We start from the raw sequence: 19,446 nt of genomic DNA, 5'->3' as shown, positions 1-19,446 counted from the left end.
ATAGAGACCATATTTACACGGTGTTATTAGTGTAGTATTACTTTGACATAAGATCTGATTACTTTATTCACCACTGGTCAAAGAAAGAGCATACAAGTAGAATACAGACGGTATAGTTAGTGGTGGTACGTTAAGTTAAGTAAGATTATGAATGCTTTTACTTGCAATAGAGTATTTTAAGTAAAATATGTGAGTATGAGTACTTCTCCGACGAATTATTATTTGTCTTCTTGAGAAAACGTAGTTTCTGTTCAGCGACAGTGCGACTATAGTTCCTCTAATTCAAATAAAGAAGTAGTTCCTGTTGGCATGTGTAACCTACGGGGACAGAATGGGAGTTAACATTCTCACCTGTGGGAAGCGTCCACCGCTCTGTGCGGCCAATCTGCGCCCACCTCCTCCTCCCCGGGCTCCACTATAACATGCGCCGACCCACAGCGACCCGGCGCAGTGTACAGCGGGACACACGCAGAGAGCACGAGAGCGAGTTTGTGCGCGCGAGAGAGACAGCACGAGGGAGTGAGAGAGCTAGAGAGAGAGAGAGAGAGGGAGGGAGAGGTCTGCAGCAGCATGCTTAACCAGAGTGAACAACTCCTGCGATAGGACTCCGCCGACTCCTGACCTGCGCGCACAAGTTCAAGGCTGATTTTCTTTTTGGAAAACAGGTTTTTATTTTCACAAATTCCACTCTCCAGACAAGAACACACCGTCCGTGTTATTTCCCAGCCGTGGATGAGCGCAACGAGCGTGGATTGTTATGTAAGTTTCTCCCCGAGGAGTGTTTTTTGTTTCTTTGCAGGAATTTACCGAATAATTAAAGATAGACATAGATTCAGATAGAAACACACACTTATAGTGAATCATATTTGCCACGACTCCGTTTGTGCAGCCAGGCTCGTTGCTGCGGCTTATGTGTGTGTGTGTGTGTGTGTGTGTGTGTGTGTGTGTGTGTGTGTGTGTGTTCCGTGCACTTGTACAGTCTGAGGCTCGGTGTTCTTGTTGTCCATGTGCACGGCGAGCAGAGCTGCATAGAGTTAAACCTGAGTCACTTCAACCAACATGTCAATAGTGATCGCGTTAACGTTCATAGTGTGTTTGTATCGCGGTTATAACGCATTTAATACAACATTCCTATCAGCGTCTTACAAGACGTGAACGCACACTGCCGGTGTTTGGCCACAGTAACAAGGCGACTTAAAGGTGACTTTAAAAACACTTTACCTATTGTTGTCATGTGGTATTTCTGCAAGGATGTAACTTTGCTGAAGTGAGTTTTACGTGATGTGGTTATAATGCTGTTATTACGACCCGCGTCTGCGGGTGTAGAATGGGATTTTACAGTGATTTTACACGGACTCCCGCGGTGTCTGCAGGATTAGACTGCGGACTGGTGTTGGATCTGGTTTTAACTGCATGACTTCTTGGGATCGCACGACTGGGTTTGTGTGCGCGTGCGTGTGTTTCCTGGTTTTGAACGTGCACTGACGGTGCAGGTTTACCGGTTGAACTTCCTTCTTCTTGGGTTACTGGTGATTTATTACTAGATCTTGTGGTTTATTGTTAAACAAGCAGGAGCATAATTACAGACAAATAAAATATATATTATCATTCATGTTGGAGCCTCTATAAAGGGCAGACAGAAGCCACGCGGCTAAAAGTGAAGGGGGAGGAGTCATTTAGAAGTGAATTATGGCGTTAATTCTCTGTAAGACATCAGTCTGAAACTTTTTATCTACTGACAGGGACTCCCATCATCAATCATCAAGCAACATAACATTGCTATTGTTGTGCTTTATTCAGATTGGACTTTAAGTGAATAAAATCTTAAATAAATAAATGTCTATAAACCATTCATTAAACCAGCCTGATTGGATATGTAGGTTTTAATTCACATTTAGATGAAACAATCGAATAGCTTCTTCAGAAACTGAAATGTATGTGTGTTATGATGTTTGGAGCAGACTGAAGGTTGAGAAAAAGTCCATCACTGATTTAATTTTGTGAGCTTTCCCCGGAGGTTATATTCGCTGTTGTCATCACACCTGGAGAGCAGTTCACCACATGTCTGCCAATGCCTTACAGTTGAGTTTTATAGCTGGGACACTGTGATCTTCTCATTACTGATTTGTCATATGCCAGAAGTTGTTTTTATGGGATGTTGAGATTTGTTTTAATCATCTTGAACCACCTGAGCTAAGGCAAATTTAAGGCATTTTCATGTTGGCCTCCCTTTTCAGATCCAGAGGTTGCCGTCTGATGTATCCTTTAATGTACCTTCTGGGTTTAGGCCTTACGTGGGGCGGTTTTGCTTCCTGGTAGAAACTTATGTGGCATTTCATCTTAGACACAGGGTTGTATAGTGTGATTGGAGAATGATACTCATACTGAAAACTATTACTTTTTTAACTCTTATCAATTGTTACCAGCTCCAAAGGTTCCCATTTTATAGGTCTGCACCGATCCTACCTTTTCTTTTCTGATATCTTTTTCCAAAAACCTCATCTCATCAGTCTGCCAATATAAAAATGCGTATATTTGTCGAGCTGCCATGAATGAATGAAACTGAACCAACTTATTTTTATAACGATAGTGTATAATGTGCAAATACCTGATCCACTTAAAAGGGTCGATATCAGCTCCGACACCGATCAGATCAATGCATCCCAATACAGTTATGTATAGTCTAATTTTCTAGTAAACATCACCATATTTTCCCTCTTGTTATTATAGCATGTTTTCTTTCACAATACTGGAGTTTGCTTGGTATGTAATTGTATTATAATATTCATTTGGTAGTATTTTAATCTCTAATCTAGTTAAATAAGATTTGTGTTGTAACCCAAATGGGGAGCTTCTGCACTGGTCCGGGCGTTTGAGTGAGTGGAGGATACACTGTATGAGTGCATTCTAGGCAACAAAGTAGACTACGTATTACTATAGGAGTGGATCTGAGCCCGAAGGGGCCATAAAGTACCTGACAGACAAGGAATGCAGCCCCCAGTGAGAGACCCAGAGGAGCATACCCTTTGGGGAGTGAACAATCCCCTCTTGCAATGCGGTCCCTAATCTCTCGCCACCAGACACAACTTTGATGTGAAGACCCCCTCCCCCACTTTGTGTCCCCTTTTCCTGGGCCCCTCATTACTCTCTGCCCTCCATCCTTCCTCCTTTCTCCTAATTCATTCTCACTTCTCTGTTTCTAGAAGCTGAAACATGTTTCTGCAAAGACACAGATATGAATACCTGAATGCAAAGACCGAGACAGTATGGGAAAAACTGTTACACATCAATCTTTCTCATCATCAATCAAAGCAAACAGCTGATTCGTTGAGCATAAAGGAAATAAAAGCATAAACACATTCAGTAAAATGTGACATAACCAGATGTTTAGTTGGCAAACATTTAACATTTATTGTCTTCTTACTACAGTATGTGTACATACCACAGCATTTGACACAGCTAGATTGCACTACCTGCCATTAGATGGGCCTAATTGGATATAAAATATAATAATAAATAATAAAACTTTTTTCTATTTTTATATAGAAATATTGATGTTTTCCAGAAAATCGACTGCTTATGCATAAAATAACTAGACTGTCTGAATAGTGAATAGAACAGTAATGAATAGGGTATTTACATCATGCAAAAATCATATAAACACAGGCGGTTCTGAAAAGTTAAACCAATGCGGAAGTCCCTTAAACTTTATCCTTATTAACGTCATCCTTATAATGACCATCAGGGGGCGACTCCTCTGGTTGCAAAGAAGCCAGATTGTGTAGAAATCTATAAAAAATGACTCATAAACTCACTCATGACATTGTCAACATGAGTTTATGGACTCAGTCACTGGTTTCAAATGTATTCAAGACAGCATGATGTTCATTTTGTGTATTATGTTCCCATTTAGAGTACAACAGATTACATAGCTGGGTAGTTGCTGTCCTGATGGAAGTTGGCCATGTTTTAGTTTTACAACTTACAAACGTTTTGTTTGGCAAAATCTCTGATATCTTTTCATTCATCTATCATTGCTTACCAACATGTCGCCCAGCTCTACTCACTTAATTCTGTCAGTGTGGCCTCCAGTCTTCACCTGGTTGGTCGTCACATGATAATCTGTATGCTTTGTCATAAGTAAGTGTTACAAGGGTTACTTTAACTAACTCACCAGGACAAACTGATGTAGACCTGAATGACAGTTAGCAGAAGGCTTCTGTTTGGTCTGCTTGTTGTGTGTGGGTGAAAGGTCAAAGGCGTGGGGAGAATGAGAGGGCATCAACATCCTGATTGGGTGATCAACTCCTTCACCTCTCTGAAGGGAGACTCCCTGATCACAGAATATTGAGATGTATTAATGTCTGAGGCAGTTTGTGTCAGACGGACCCACCTCCACACCAGAAGTGTGTGTGAACATGTATTACTCATGTTGTGGGGACATAAATCCCATTTTGGGAACTCACCTTCATTTTTGCAAAAGCTGCTCCTCACAGCATAACCCCATTACATGTTAGAGCTAAGAGATATACGTCAATAGAGTTATGTTGTGCCGTAATCACTCCTCCTGTCCTGTCCACACATGCCATAAAAACTCCTTTGTAGCATGACTACACTGTAAGAAATGTGCAGCACAGTACTCTTCTTAGTATTATCTTTGATTCTGTGTCAAAGATAATACTAACAGCCTTCAGCAGCTTGATTAACACAAAGCGAGTCTTTGTCATTTTGTGGTAAACTTAGGGCATCCCAAATATGGCAAAAATGATTATCACTCAATATTGAGATCACAATTATTTATTGATGTTAAGGGGAAAATATGTTTGGTAAGCGTTTATATTTAATTTTTGTTCTATTTGATTTTAATGTTTCAAATTAAAATGTGCTTTTATTTGCTACATTTCTGCTGATTAACAAATTGCAAATTTCATGAAAATAAGATTGGTCCTAAATCACAGTGCATCTCCTAAAAACCAAATAGAAATTGTACAAAAACATTTCAACCAAAACTAAATCAGCGGAGCATTGCTGTCACTTTCACACACCTTAATCATAGTAAAAGATATAGATGTAAAAATATATTCATTTGATAAAAATGGAACAATAAAATCTTAATAGCTAATATGGGTTGTTCTGTTTAAACAAGATTCTGTGTTTGGTGAGTTTATCTAATCTGGTAACCAAGCGTGAATTAGATCCTCGTCTTGTGAACATAGCCAGAGGAAGTATGATGCTTAATGTTTTGAAGCTTTTTCAATTTAGTGTAGAAACTACTTCAAGAAAGTTGTTCGACCGAGATTTCAAAGCCCAAATATTTAGTTTGGCAAATAATGTAGTTTCTTACTTGATAAATGACTTCGTGACAAATAGTCGGTGGACTTATTCATGAATAGGTCCAGTGTTGAAACTCCACAACTTTGAAATGCAAACAATCCCACGAAGAAGGTGCATATAACATGTAATGTGTTTTTGACAAGCCAGTGAGATAATATTTTGGATTGGATTATTGCTGACTATGCAAAAATTAATTGAACGTACAAGCATTTCCGCTTATGTTGTCCTGCACAATCTTTCTGTTTCCCCTGTGTGTTGCTGTTTTTTACGAATGCATTCTCTATAATTAATTGTAATTGTAACACACACACACACACACACACACACACACACACACACACACACACACACTTACATGCGCATTAACATATATATTGATCTGCTTCCAAAGTCGACAGTCACACAATGTAAAGAAGAATGCAGTACTGAATCCATAATGCATGTACAAATACACTTTCACTTATTTTGTTCACTCCCTCAAACACACACACACACACACACACACACACACACACACACACACACACACACACACACACACACACACACACACACACACACACACACACACAGAGTCATGTATAAATGATCATTTGTGTTTTTTAATTGACTTGGTTTCATGGAGAAACTTCCGCAGGTTTATCCATAATTGACATCTTCAAAAAGAATCCATTAATGGTGATTTCCCATCACTTCCACTCTTGACTTGGTTCTAGTCTGGGAAGCTGTCACACCGTTTGTGCTACAAAGACTGAATCAAACTTATTCTCAACTCTAATTGCAATGGGTGAGAATATAAGAAATTGTTGATCCAACTTTTATCGATTCCTGATAAATGATTGGGTGGAGCAAGATCCATACATGTCTATCAGCGTTAAACTACTTTTATTTCTTAATCTGTGAACAAAACATGCAGCACCACACCTAAAAAACCCCAGAAAGAAACAGGTTAAACAAGACCTCCATCACAAATCTCACTTTACCCTGATGTGTTAGTTAAAGAATGTTCCTGAACTATCAGTACTTGTGCAGCCTTCGTCTGACTGTCATCATCTAAACTGGATGAAATGGGAGAATATTGATAAAGAGAAAGCATTCATTTTCCATTTAGGTTTCATTATTCAAGGAAACAATTGGTACTAAGATCCTTTTGGATGTCGAACACTGCGCTACCGGTGCAACATGACTGCATTTTAAGAGCATGTTGTGTTGACAAATGTGTCAGCATAGTGTGAGAATGAAATATAGATTCAGCAAATATCAAAATGTGCACTGTTGTTATCTGCTCTTGTGATATGCGGCCATGCATATAAGTGTTTTTCCTCTCTGCCTTGGCTCCGGCTCAAAACTAACTGAAACGTGATACAGATGCGTATGCCGTTAAGTCACTGTGCTTGCAAAACTGTCAGAAAGCATCGATAGTCATTGAGGCATGATCTGGTTCCTAACAGGTTAGCGGTCCCCTTCATTCCCGAGTAGACGCTCGGATCATGTGCCTACATTTTCAGCGCCTATTCAAGCGTGTCCTTTTTTAGTAGTGAGGTGGACTCAGAAACCAGGTGTCCCATCTTTGTGCAGGGAATCTGAATGCATCCTGTTGCAAATGATGCTGGCTACCTAAACTTAGCCAGAATCATGCTTTGCTATTCTAGAGCCGAAGTGTTCTCCGGATGAGCTTGTGAGGTATCAGCTTTTGTGTCTAGATGTTTTTTTGTATAAATGTCTCATATAAATGCAAAAACATGACTCTTTATATAGATTGAGTTCCTATTTTACGAACGCTTGACTTGTTCATAGACAAATTTCATGTGATTTTTACCTCTATTTCTGTGTACTGTAAGACCATTGTGAGAAAAACTCAAATTCCTTGTATGTCCTTGTATGCGCACGCATACTTGGCCGAATTAAGCTGATTCTGATTTAATCCATATTCTTGGCTGAATGGATTTAAAAGAAAGCTGTTAGATTTGAACTGCCAGTGCAGAAGCTGACAACACTCGTTCATTTGTCCTGGTTTATTTTCTGACCGTGTCCTTGTGTTTTGTCCAGGTTTGAAAAGGAGTCAGGACAGCCTCTGGACCAATCCACTGTGACAACGATGCCTTCCAACAAATACTCTGCTGCTATCATGGAGGAGAGCAACAACATGACGGCCACAGTGAGTCGCACACATACACACAGTCGTGTTTTCATGACTTTTGGGTGCATTACTGCTTAAACCTAACCCATATCTTAACCTTCACCTAAACCCAACTTAAACCTAATATTTAACTTGGGTGCATTACTGCTTAAACCTAACCCATATCTTAACCTTCACCTAAACCCAACTTAAACCTAATATTTAACCAAGTCTGCATCCTAAAATCTAATTATTTCTATGATGGGGATGTGCAATTGTCCCCAACAACTGTGTTACCTGACTGTTTTATGTCCCCACATGACGGCAAAATGCGCCCACACACACACACACACACACACACACACACACACACACACACACACACTGATCCTCGCTCTGAGAAGGCTGCAGTTTTAAGAGTGTGTTTAAATGCCAAGGCAGATGCCAACATGTTATATGAGTCTAATTGAGAATGCATGTTGGCTGTGAGGGTGTGTGCATGTGCCACACACACACACACACACACACACACACCACAGCTGCATCAACAATGAGAGGATGTGTGGGGTGGATAGAAGGATGAAGGCAGCAAAGGACAGAGGGAGGAAGGAAGGAAGCAGGCAAGAAAGAAGGATTCATGGGAGGATGGAGGACACTAGTGTCTTTATATGGGTTCACTTGAATTATATTCCGGAGAAAAGAAAGCACACATGTTTCTTGATTCACATGCTGCCTTCAAACGGTGCCGCGTTCACGAGATCCATGTGAACGCCCCCCTCGTGTGCTAATTACAAGCCAGTAAGAACTTTCCTTTTTTTTTCTTGGTGATGTGTTGGCTGATGTTTTCAGACAAGTTATGCATTCGATTCATCTTATTTTTCTTTTTAATTTCACTGCTGCAATTATTTTAAAGGGTGTATTATTATTATTATTATTATTATTTTAATTATTGTATTAGTATTACTTAATTGTATACATCCTATGTACTGATGTGTATATGCATATGCTGAAACTTGGTACTGATTTTAATATCTTTGACTTTGTTATGACTTTATTATTATCAGTAGCTGGTAGATTAGGATGTTGTGTGTTGTGAGGCCACACTGGGTGGTTTTATTCTTATTTCTGTGTAATCGAGGCCTGTCGTGAATTTGTGTGCGGCAGGATATTGGGAGGGTCTGTGTTTGCTTCTTGCCCCAGACACCTAAGTGCTGGTTTAATTTTGCCCAAGACGCCAAACTTTCAAAGTTTACGTTTAATATGTCACAAATTACCTCTTTTATATCCATTCAATGCCTTTCTTCCTTTATTGTCAAGCACCCGGTGCTGCCTTTCGTATGAAATATGCTATAAAAGTTTTAAAAGTTAATTAGTACCTTATTCTGACTTAGCATTTCCTGCATTACGTCACTTGCATGCTAAATTGTTAGCTTCTGTGTTTTCTGGATGACGACAGTGCGCGACAGTAGTGTCCATGTTGCGGTTGCCTAGCAGCAGTCGTCTCACGAGTTAACCACTTGAACGCCAACTTCCCATGTTGTAACCGCGAGTTCAAGCCTTCCGTTTCCTTCCAAGGCAGCAACACGTTCTGCAGAAACTTTCACAATCGGTACACACACTTTTACTCTCTGTTTCACATGAACCCACACACACTTTAACTCTCACTCAACAACCACAGACACACGAGTAACGGGGCTCCTGTCGTCCGTTATTACTGGTTCCTCTTTTTCAGTCTCATATTTCACTCGGTCTGAGAGGGACACTTCCTTCCCTCCACCATCTGCTTTCCTTTTCTTTCCACCTCTCTTTTTTCTCCATCTGTCCCTATTTTCTTATGATCGTCACACCTTCAATCCCTTTCTCCTGTTTGTTGTTTGTTGTGTTAACAGGCTCAGCCCTTATCATGTGTGATAGGAGGACTGAAGGTATTCACTTCAAGCTTAGACAGCTTGATGGCAGCCGGGTTATTTCTTATCACCTTTCAAATCGTACAACAATGTCAACACATGAAGTGATTTCATCCTCAACACTTTCTGTGTTTGGTTTTCCATTGGAGTGTTTCGGTGTGACAGGACCCATTTACAGGAAAGGTGCAGGATTTAGGGAATAGTGGCCTGCCTTCGAAAGCAGATTTTTTATTTGAAGATATTGACATTGAACACCACAAGGTCCCATTAGTGTCCGTTCTGGAGCTTTCGATCATGCTTTAAGCACAACAGCCGAGTGCCATAAAGTCTCATGATATATTTTTGAAACTGTCCCTTTAAGTGAAGGTAAAACACAAACTGGGAAACAAACGTCTGCCCTGATTTCACTATAGACTAACACAAGTTAGTAGGGGTGTAACGGTACATGTATTTGTATTGAACCGTTTCGGTACGGGGTGCTCAGTTCGGAACGGAGGCGTACCGAACGAGTTTCCATACGGACATATTAAGTAGAGGACCGCATGTGTGGAGGATGCTGCAGCCGCACATGCAGCTACTTTATGCTAATCAGAGGCACCGGGCTCGACTCGCTGCCTCGGGAACGCTCGCGAACGCTCGCAAAAATCTGTTGTTTGAAGGAGAGCGCCTGTCAATCATCATCTAGTGGCAGCCCACCAAGCGTGCAATACTGGGAAGCGGCGCGTCCACTCACGTTTAAAATCGCTCCTGTGGACACGTACCTTAATGCCGCTAGCATTGGCAACAAGCCAGAGTTGGAGGACCCTCCCGCGACATTAAGGTCTCCCGTTTGGGAACACTTCGGCAAAGCGGTTTGCCGACATTGTTCATGTGAGGTCGGGTATATTTCTGGCAACACGTCAAACCTGTTGACGCATTTGAAACGGCACCACCCCCACGTGAACATCGCTACAACGAGGAGAAAGACGAGCGTAACGTTAGTGCAAACATAGCTCCCCACCGCGTTTAAACAGCCTCTCCCTGCCCTGTTCAATTTTGCACCATCAGATGGAGAAAATATTTGTTTTTAAAGAAACGGTCTGTTATTTTTATTTTTTAAATAAATATTTTAAATACTTGTATTTATATTTTTGAGCAGCATTCTAGCTCCAGTGCATGTTCCTACTGTTAAAAGCACAAAAGTAATAAACAACTAGCACATTTATATTTTGCATTTTGTTTTCTTACTGTACCAAAAATGAACCGAACCGTGACCTCAAAACCGAGGTACGTACCGAACCGAGATTTTTGTGTACCGTTACACCCCTACAAGTTAGTTGTGTGTTACATGAAAGAGGATGCTGGGCTTCATTCCACCCTCAATTCTGCAAGCTTGCATTTTTGTTGAGGCCCGCGGCATCGCGGACAACAAGCACACTTTTTACCTTTGTCAACAAAAGATAACACATTTGCAGCAGTCCTGTCCCAAGTTTCAGTGAACCCTAATCATTTAGGCCTCGCTAAGACGTTTTGGCAGCGCCATCGTCGGAGCGCCGCGGGGTAGACGGTCTCTCCGTGTGGAATGTGTGTGTGTGACGTAGATTGGTGAAATCAGAACAGTGCAAGGCTTTACACACAGCTTTGCCACACGCACACACTCACACATCGGGAGTCATATAGAGTGCAGACTGATGATGTTCCACACACTTGACACTGTAGTGGTGGGAGTAGAAATAGTTTGAGTATTTGTCTTTTAAACGAGTGAAAGGCAGGAGCTGGCGGGGGTGGGGGGATCATTTGTGCAACTTTAATGCTCCATTGGGCATGTCCATGTCTGCCAGCAGCGAGGAGGAGGAGGAGGAGGAGGAGTGATGGATATTCCAGAAGGCAGGTTAATGGAGGATGATGATGATAATAGTCATAAAGCTACCTGGCCCACTTCAAATCCTATTTGACGTTGACGTTGTGAACTAGAGGATTTGGAACGAGCAATTAACCATTTCACAGAACACACATTTAATGGATGCAGTCATCCAGAAACAGGAGGGGGGGGGGGGGGGGGGGTGTAAATCCTTCTAAGGCGAGGGATGTGTAGAAGGTGTGGGACCAAACAATGTCAAGAAACCAAGTTCTTTCAGCAAGTTTCTGTCATGTTTTCCAGCGTTTACGAGAATTGTAACCACCAAGCTGCCGCCTCAGCTTCTTTTCTCTGTGTATCGACTGGAGTTTTTCCTCCCTCATCTCTTACAAAAACAGACTTGGTCTGGTCTAGTTGGATACAAAGAGAGAGGGAGAGGAGCTTTAAACAAAATGAGTTGAAAGGGGGAAATAAGAGAAGATGGAACTAGAATGAGAAAAGGATCAAAATGGTTTAGTTTCTGTCCAACAGTCCAAAGTGACTTTTAAGTGAATTTCATATTGTTTCAAAGACATTACTTAATCACTAAATGACAGAGAGCGATGCAGTTCCTCAGGACTTTTTAGAAATATGTTAAAGTTGTCATACTTGTCCATATGATATTGCGTTATATGCCTGCATTTAAAGGAACAGTGTTTTTTTTTATGAAATGTGAGTTATGAGTTAGAAGAGAAGGTTGATACTCACTTTAGATGACAACGACAAAGTAAAGGGAACATTTAGAATGTGTTTCACCACTGTCACTTTTTGTGACAGTGGTGAAAAAAGTCAATAGCCCCGCTGTCAACTTTTAGAAAGAGTCGGAATCAGAATCTGCAAAGATTGGATCCAGTGGCAAATTTACCAACTCTTGTTTATTTTATAGTGCGGGTAAAAATGGAACATTTCTTAGAAGAATCAGAGGCAGATAATCATTTTGTTTGTTAGCCGCTCAGAAGAGGATGAGTTATGGTCGAGTAAACCCATTAAGATTCAAATTAAGCCAAACATTCATTGAGTTTCTTCAGCAAGTGTGTGAACCCTTAAGCTGCCTCAAAACACACGCACACACACACACACACACACACACACACACACACACACACACACACACACAGACATGATCAGCTTCCAGGTGTGAGTGTGTATGACCTCCCTTGTCTGTCACTCCTCCCCGCAGGCCGCTGCTGGAAATATCAGTGTTTCCCGTCTGGGTTATAGTGTTTAAAAACAGATAACAGGGTTGCCCAATAGGAATCTGCATCGCCACAGTCCACGTGGTTTACACTGGCACTTTATTTCTACATTCATTAATAAATCAGATTTTTTATTTGAACATTTAAACTTTAATGTCATTTACATAGCTCTACCACATAGATGATGTATATTCTACACCATTTTGGTGTGTGTGTGTGTGTGTGTTGGGGGTCTACTTCATCTAAAAGCTGGAAACCTGACGATTAACTTGAAATGCATACATTTTTAACATTAAAGAATTAATGAAATCACAAATCCCTCGAAATTCCACATTAAGACTCAAAGACCCTGAGCAACACCATAGAAGAAGTCTGTGATTTAGTATCCAAAACTTTTTGAAGATTTCTGCAAGAATTACATTTTTCGGCGGGCGCTTTTCACAAACCCCCTTATTGTCAATGTATCTTGGAAAATATATCATCTGAATGCCCCATTATGCTTGTAAAGTCTGTGAGGCTGTGATGATCCTAGAGGTCACAACAGGTCACTTTTCAAAACATGTTCTCATTACATGAAATGGCTACTATGAGGACTAACATTGTCACATAGGAATGCCATTAGGCTCATTGGATCCAGAAAGAGTCTCAGGTTCCCAGTAATGCCCTATGTATGCAAGACTGTGTCGGGACCCCAGTATGCAGAAATATTCCAATATTTCATTATTGAATCGGAGAAAAATAGCACATTAATACTGCATGCAAAATACTCAGCTTTAGCCTTTACAGATATCCCCACTCGCCCTTTTTATAGACATGCCTACTGTATGATGAACACCTACCAGTCTCAACTTTACAGACATGCCCAAATCTGCACGGTATTAGCATATAATGGGCATGGCCATTGGGGAGGCTCATGGGTAGCCAGAGAATATCACCATGCCAGGTTATACTCATCTAACTTGAGTCTAACGTTGGAGCGTCATTCAGCGAGCATGACATGATATCAATCGATTCCTTGGATGTTCTACTTTCATGGGATACCAGTAGCTTGTTTCTAGCTTTAAGACTGCTCCAGCCTGTTGAAGACTAACGTCAGGCCGGGATCGTCTCAGAGGGTTAAATTGGGGTTAAAGCACGAAGACACACGACCGCTAGTTTGTTTGGTTTTTTTTTACGATACATTTTATGACAAACCTTTTCTGAAAACGAAAGATTTATGGTTATGTTTTTACTGTCGGATGTAAGTCAGATATATCGTCAGAGCTCCATACGTTATTCATTTGTGCCTCTGAGGCAGGAGAGTGTTCCGTCTGCCTAGCTGCATACCTCCCGATCATTTTAAGAAACATGCCATATGTACTTACACTTGATCTATTTGCTCTTTTTCATTCTTGTGTGCTGCTTCTTGAATTTAACTTCTGTTCCTATAAACACTGAACGATCAGTAAGAAATGGATGCAAAGCAGCAGAGACTTGCAGCCTATGTTTAATGTCTCCCATCTTGAGTGACATGCTTTATTAGCCATAATGTGCCCGAGTCAAAACATCGCTGGAAGCACATTTCTACCTGGAGCCAACAATGAACAGCTCAGTCTTGTTTTCACAGCGTCTTAGTGTCTTTCTTTCTTTCTTTGTAGTTGGCTTTCTTTCTGTAGCTGTGTAGGCATTCTTCAGTGGCTTGCCATTGTCAATGAGACATGCCTTCAAACAGCCATACAGAGAAATGACCAAACCAACTAATATCTTATGTTGTGGGGGAGAAATGTTGAATTTGAAGCTCTAGATAGCTCATGCCTTTAGCAGCTATCGGTGGCATTACATCTTTTGTTGGCTTTTGCTGGTAAAATAGTATGAAAGTAGGTGCATATCAATAAAGTCCTACAGGTTTCTGAGTGAAAGTATTTTTTTCACACAATTGGACTGTTTGCATGTGTATAATCAGTATGAAGATCCCCAGCAGACGCAACATGAGGACTATGTACTGGGCAGCTGCCGGCTGTAAATATATGGCTGATAACAGGAAGCTGATAAAAAGAGCCCCAGTCAGTCTATCTCCCCTGAAGTGTTGTTTTTTATGTTTTAGTGTGTTTTCTTAGTGTTAGAGGAGTCCCATGACAGTTCCATTTAACACATTTTCAAATTTAAGGCTCATGAAGAGACACACGTCCAGCTATTATACACCAAACCAGTACAAACCAGAGATTGTCTGTGGTACAAAGAACACGGTCACTGCCGTATTTATGCAGAGATGGCGATGGAGCAGCTACAGTGTTAGCATAGTCTATCGCTGATCAACCCGAACGCCATTCAGAAAACAAGCATTTTAAAAGTTATTTGCTTATCGTCTTGCGGACAGAGCTAACAAACCATGACTTTGGACGTTTTACAAAGTAGTCATTATGACGTTACTTCGGCATCATTTTTATTTGTTTATTGCTAATAAATCACAACAAATTGGGTAGTAAACCAGCCGATGTGCGGCTTGCTATTCACAGTGAACACCGCTCAATTCAATTCACCGAGCAACTCTGGGTGATGTTATGTCAGACAGGACGCAGTTTGATTACCTGGTGTATCTGGGACTTCCACAACATGTACAAAGCAGCAAAAGTTGCTATTTCAGCCATGAATGATGAAACACGGTCGCGTCTACACGGAGCGTGTCTCTCCAGCACAGCAGGCCCAGGTGACACAGGACTAAGATTGGAGACATTTTTCTGCAAATGCAAAATACGTATAAAAAACAAGTATGCTCTTTCTTCCAATCAAACCCAAACACTTGGATACTCTGTGGCCCCAGTCTGTTATCTGTCTGGACAGATTACAACTCCACTCAGTTGTAGTATGCAGTATAAACATCTGCGGAGCCTCTTAGAAACAGCTGTTCCATTCCTGTCTCTCCTCAGCCAGAAGTGCTACTCTTTCCTCCTTCTGTCATCACTTGTTCCAGTTATCCAAACTTTCTTCCTGCTAGCTCTGTAGTCACTCCTCACCTCCATTCACCTCCACAATCCAGACACATCTCCCTCCACCCTCTTCTGCTGTCAATCCTCTACTCCTGAAATATCACAAGAGGACTCACTTTAACATCCAGGAGCTAACTTTGAACACTTTCATACTCTGATGTCACCGAACAGAAATACATTATTCACTCTTCCCTCTTTTGTAGATGCATTATACGGTCTCAAACAACGAAGATTTTGACTTGATTAGTGTTGAAGTGATCAGTTGGTCAATTAAACAATGGAAGTTTTAATTTAATTTTTTTTCCGACATTTATCAAACCAAAACCAAAACATCCTCCTGCTTTCAACTTTTCAAATGTAAGGATTTGCTGCATTTCAATGTTCTGTATCAATTATCAATTTTCTTTTTATTATGGATGGATTTTTTAAACAAAACATGCTATTTGAAGAAATGACAGTGGGCTCTGCATGTGAAGGGACATTGGAATCAATCAGTCAATATTTTATATTTGTTATATGTAATCATATAAGGTACAACTCCAGGGAGATAAGCTGATACATTGGTTTAAAGCTAATTAACATATTGTAAATGTTTTATATTTTATTTATGAAAGTGTAAAAAAAAGTATTCTCTCCTCATTCCTGCCAGCAGTTCTGACACTTAATCATCTTGGGCTCACTCTTCATGCACAAGTTCATGGAGTTCATTTGTTATAGTGGAAATTTGGCGTCACAAACACACTTACACACCACATGCATTCCCTGCTTTACGACGTTTAACAATCGTAAACAGCCTCGATACGCGGAGCTGGGATTTTCCTTCAAAAATCACACAATTTCTCCATCTGTTGCACATCCGCTCCCTTTCTCCTCTCTCTTTTAGTTCCATCTTTTGTCTGTTTTGCACCAAATCAAAACATTTTGTAAATGAAAGACTCCTTGTGAACAGTATAATGTGAGCAGCCACATACATGGTGCTAAATGAAGTTATTTGTCCAAATGGCTGATGGGTGAAGGTTTACATTTTACCCTCCACTCAATGATTACCATTGTTTTTGTATTAGCCTAACTTACCCAAGCAGTTTTAAAGTGGCTCACATTTCACTCAAAGGCCTGCACTGTCTATGTAAACAGCACAATTGTGGCTATAATTGTCAGTATAACACCGTTCTAGTGCCATATGTTAAAAAAAGAAAAATGCAAGTTGAATTTTTTTGATAACATTTTTTGCCATGCCATACCATGCAGCCAGTTTATTTGGGGTGACATGTGTAAGAATGAATTCATTTTGAGGAAATATTACAATTATAACTTTTATTTGGTTGCTGTGGCTAAGATGATGTAATACTTTAAAACCACATGCTTTTCAAACCTGCACACACACACACCCTTAGACACGTGCCTGTGTAAATCTCCCTAGGTGTTACGTAAATACATCAGTATCTGCACATCTTTTGTACTCGTCCTAGGGGGAGATTAGGTGGAATCAGTACTTTTAAGTGTAGAAAGCACAAGTCCAAACATGAACTGAGCTGAGCCCCATTGCCACGGAAATGCAGCCAGCAGGTTCACTCTTTCACTTCCAATGAGGTGAGAGATGAAGTGATGCAGAGAGAAACAGTAATCACAAGCTTTCCTGTTCACCTTCAGGCCATCTGTGCTGGTCTCTCTCTCTCTAAACAGATGAAACCCGGTCACTGAAGATGAATCGTCTGCCATGTTGTTCTCCTAGTTTCTATGCAGGGTTCATGTTAAGTCAGACAGCTTACTTCTGGTTGACATGCAGGCACTGTGTAACATTTCTCACATATTAATTTATCCAAATCTATTGGCTCCATTGCCAGCATTGGATTTGCTGGCAGCATTACTTTCAAAAGAACAAGAATTTGTTTAATTAATAAAAACAATGCCAGAGGGTGAAGGAGGGTTAGCTGGATTTGCAGAAGACATTCATGCCCCGGTGCTTTAGGTTTAAATCAGTTTGTCTGATCAGCTGCTGCTTTGCTTTAATATATTTTGTTCCTAAACCAAAAAACTCTTAACATTTCAGTGCTTGTGATCCTTGTCATGCTTTTATTTTTCCAAATTGCTTGCAAGACGTAGCTTGAACAAAATTATATTAAGCGTAGTTTTGGTGATGCGTAGACAGGAGACAATCGTGAATCAAGCTGATATATTGTATGTGACATATGTTGGATGTTCTCCAAGAGGTTTGTGGAAACCTGTGTCCCAGTTGGAAAGCCACCAAAAGTGTATGGCATATTCAATTCAGTTTTATTTATAGTGTCATATCACAACAGAGGTCATCTCAGGACACTTAACACATTGAGCAGGACTGGAATACGCTCAGGATTTTCAGGCAAAGCGTTTATCCTTTGTGTTCTGCGTTGTGGGGATAAGCATTGGATTAGCATGTCAGCTAATAGTTTGAAATGATAGCACTACAGGGATATCTTGTGACAGTTTAATAGCAGGCATCATTCTTGTGCAGCCAGACGCTATGTTATCTTTTAATATTCCTTAGGTGTAATACATCCTGACAGTCTTTGGGAAAGCCTTGCTGACAGCTAGTACATCAAACACACCGTCATCCTCAGCTGTGGGCGGCAACACTTTCTTTATTCTTCGTTAGCTTCTATTAAGCTCATATTCATCGCTAAGTGGATGATTATTATAATTGTTTGCTTGTTTTTTTGTATTCCTCATGTAGATTGCCATCTAATCTGTATATTTATGACATGAATATAGAGTTATGAAACAAGACAGGTTTGCTATTTGCTGGCTGGCGACCAACCTTTGGCTTTTCCCTCACAAAGACCTCAATGGTAAGAGTTGTGAGTTTGTGTGAGAGAGTGTCGGAGCATGCAGATGAGCAGTCTTCTTGAGAATCAGCACAGTTTCACTTTGGGGGCATTATGTCCAGGTGGCTTCAAACACAGGTGCTTTCCCCGTGCACATTTGTCTTTTATTCAGAGAAAACAGCTTTCTTTTTCCTGCCATGATTTCATTATGCATGCTGCACCTGCCTCAGCCGGACCAAAAGCACACAGTTTACCATGTTTGGTAAAACCAGAATTTCTGTTTTGTTCCTGAGAAATCCTGTTGTAATGTAACCTCAGCCAGTGTAGATTGGAAGCCTTTTGTTAACCCAAAATGAAGAACCTGGAAATTTAAATAATTTAAGATGCAGTTTGTAACAATGTTCTTCATCGTTATAACAGAACTTTGGCGTTTTGTATGCTTCCGCTCCTCACACCTTCGCCTTCCTCAGTGAATCAATCTGATCATCGGCTCTAATGCTCTGTCTTTAGGCGCCGGTGAACGGAGACAAGCCTCCAGCTGAGGGCCTATCAGAGAACGACAGTGGTGTGGAGCTGACAAATGAGAACAGCCCTCTGGCGGCGGCTGAACCGCCCTCTCCCTTCAGCCCTAAGCAGAACGGAGACGCCGCCTCACCTCAAGGTAATACACACACATCCAGTATTCAGACAGTGACAGTTTAAATGTGTCACTCTTTTCACCCATAGTCAGTAAAACTTTAGTTTACAAGTTTCCTGTCATTTACAAGAAAGGAGCTGATTTTAACTGCAGATAAAAAGTCTTTGTTGTCAGTGAGTGCCTGAGGTAGTAGGGGATGCTTTGCCAGACCTGAAAAACAGCCACTTTCACCCTCTTGCTTTTGAGGATTGAGGTCATGTGACTGACTTGGCCAAACAAGAACTTTGGCTTTTTGAATAAAATGATTAAACTCATTTAAGGCTGAGATTTAGCACTTTAGCCACAAATTCATTTCATTTTTAATTTAAAAGGCAAAACCACAGAGAAGAAGTGCCCCTCCTGCTACTTACTGTCCACACGTTATCTCTATATTGAGTTTCTCTCCGAGCCATCTGTCAACCCTTCTGTTGATCTCCTGCCGTCTCTCCTCTCAGATGATAACCAGTGTTCAGGGGAAAGCAGGAAGAGAAGTAGGAAGAAGTCCGAGGAGGAGGAACCTACCTGGGACTCCTACAGCGAGGTATGACCACAGACATGCGTACTTTAATAA

At 40.8% G+C, this 19,446-nt stretch overlaps 1 protein-coding gene across 1 annotated transcript in view; it reads left to right on the top strand.

Annotated features, from left to right (window-relative positions):
* The first annotated feature begins 462 nt into the window (after positions 1–462).
* The window catches only part of dnmt3bb.1 (DNA (cytosine-5-)-methyltransferase 3 beta, duplicate b.1), a 33,156-nt gene continuing 14,172 nt past the window's right edge, over positions 463–19,446 (top strand). The window contains exons 1-4 of the mRNA XM_084016053.1: positions 463–759; positions 7,384–7,492; positions 18,710–18,860; positions 19,331–19,416. Coding sequence (XP_083872179.1) covers positions 758–759; positions 7,384–7,492; positions 18,710–18,860; positions 19,331–19,416 — 348 coding nt within the window. The 5' untranslated portion in view covers positions 463–757. The remainder of the gene's footprint in view (positions 760–7,383; positions 7,493–18,709; positions 18,861–19,330; positions 19,417–19,446) is intronic.

The sequence above is a fragment of the Eutrigla gurnardus genome, assembly GCF_963514095.1.
Source record: "Eutrigla gurnardus genome assembly, chromosome: 8".
NCBI lineage: Eukaryota > Metazoa > Chordata > Actinopteri > Perciformes > Triglidae > Eutrigla > Eutrigla gurnardus.
Note: the sequence above shows the minus strand (reverse complement) of the source record. Positions and strands in the feature narration are given on the sequence as shown.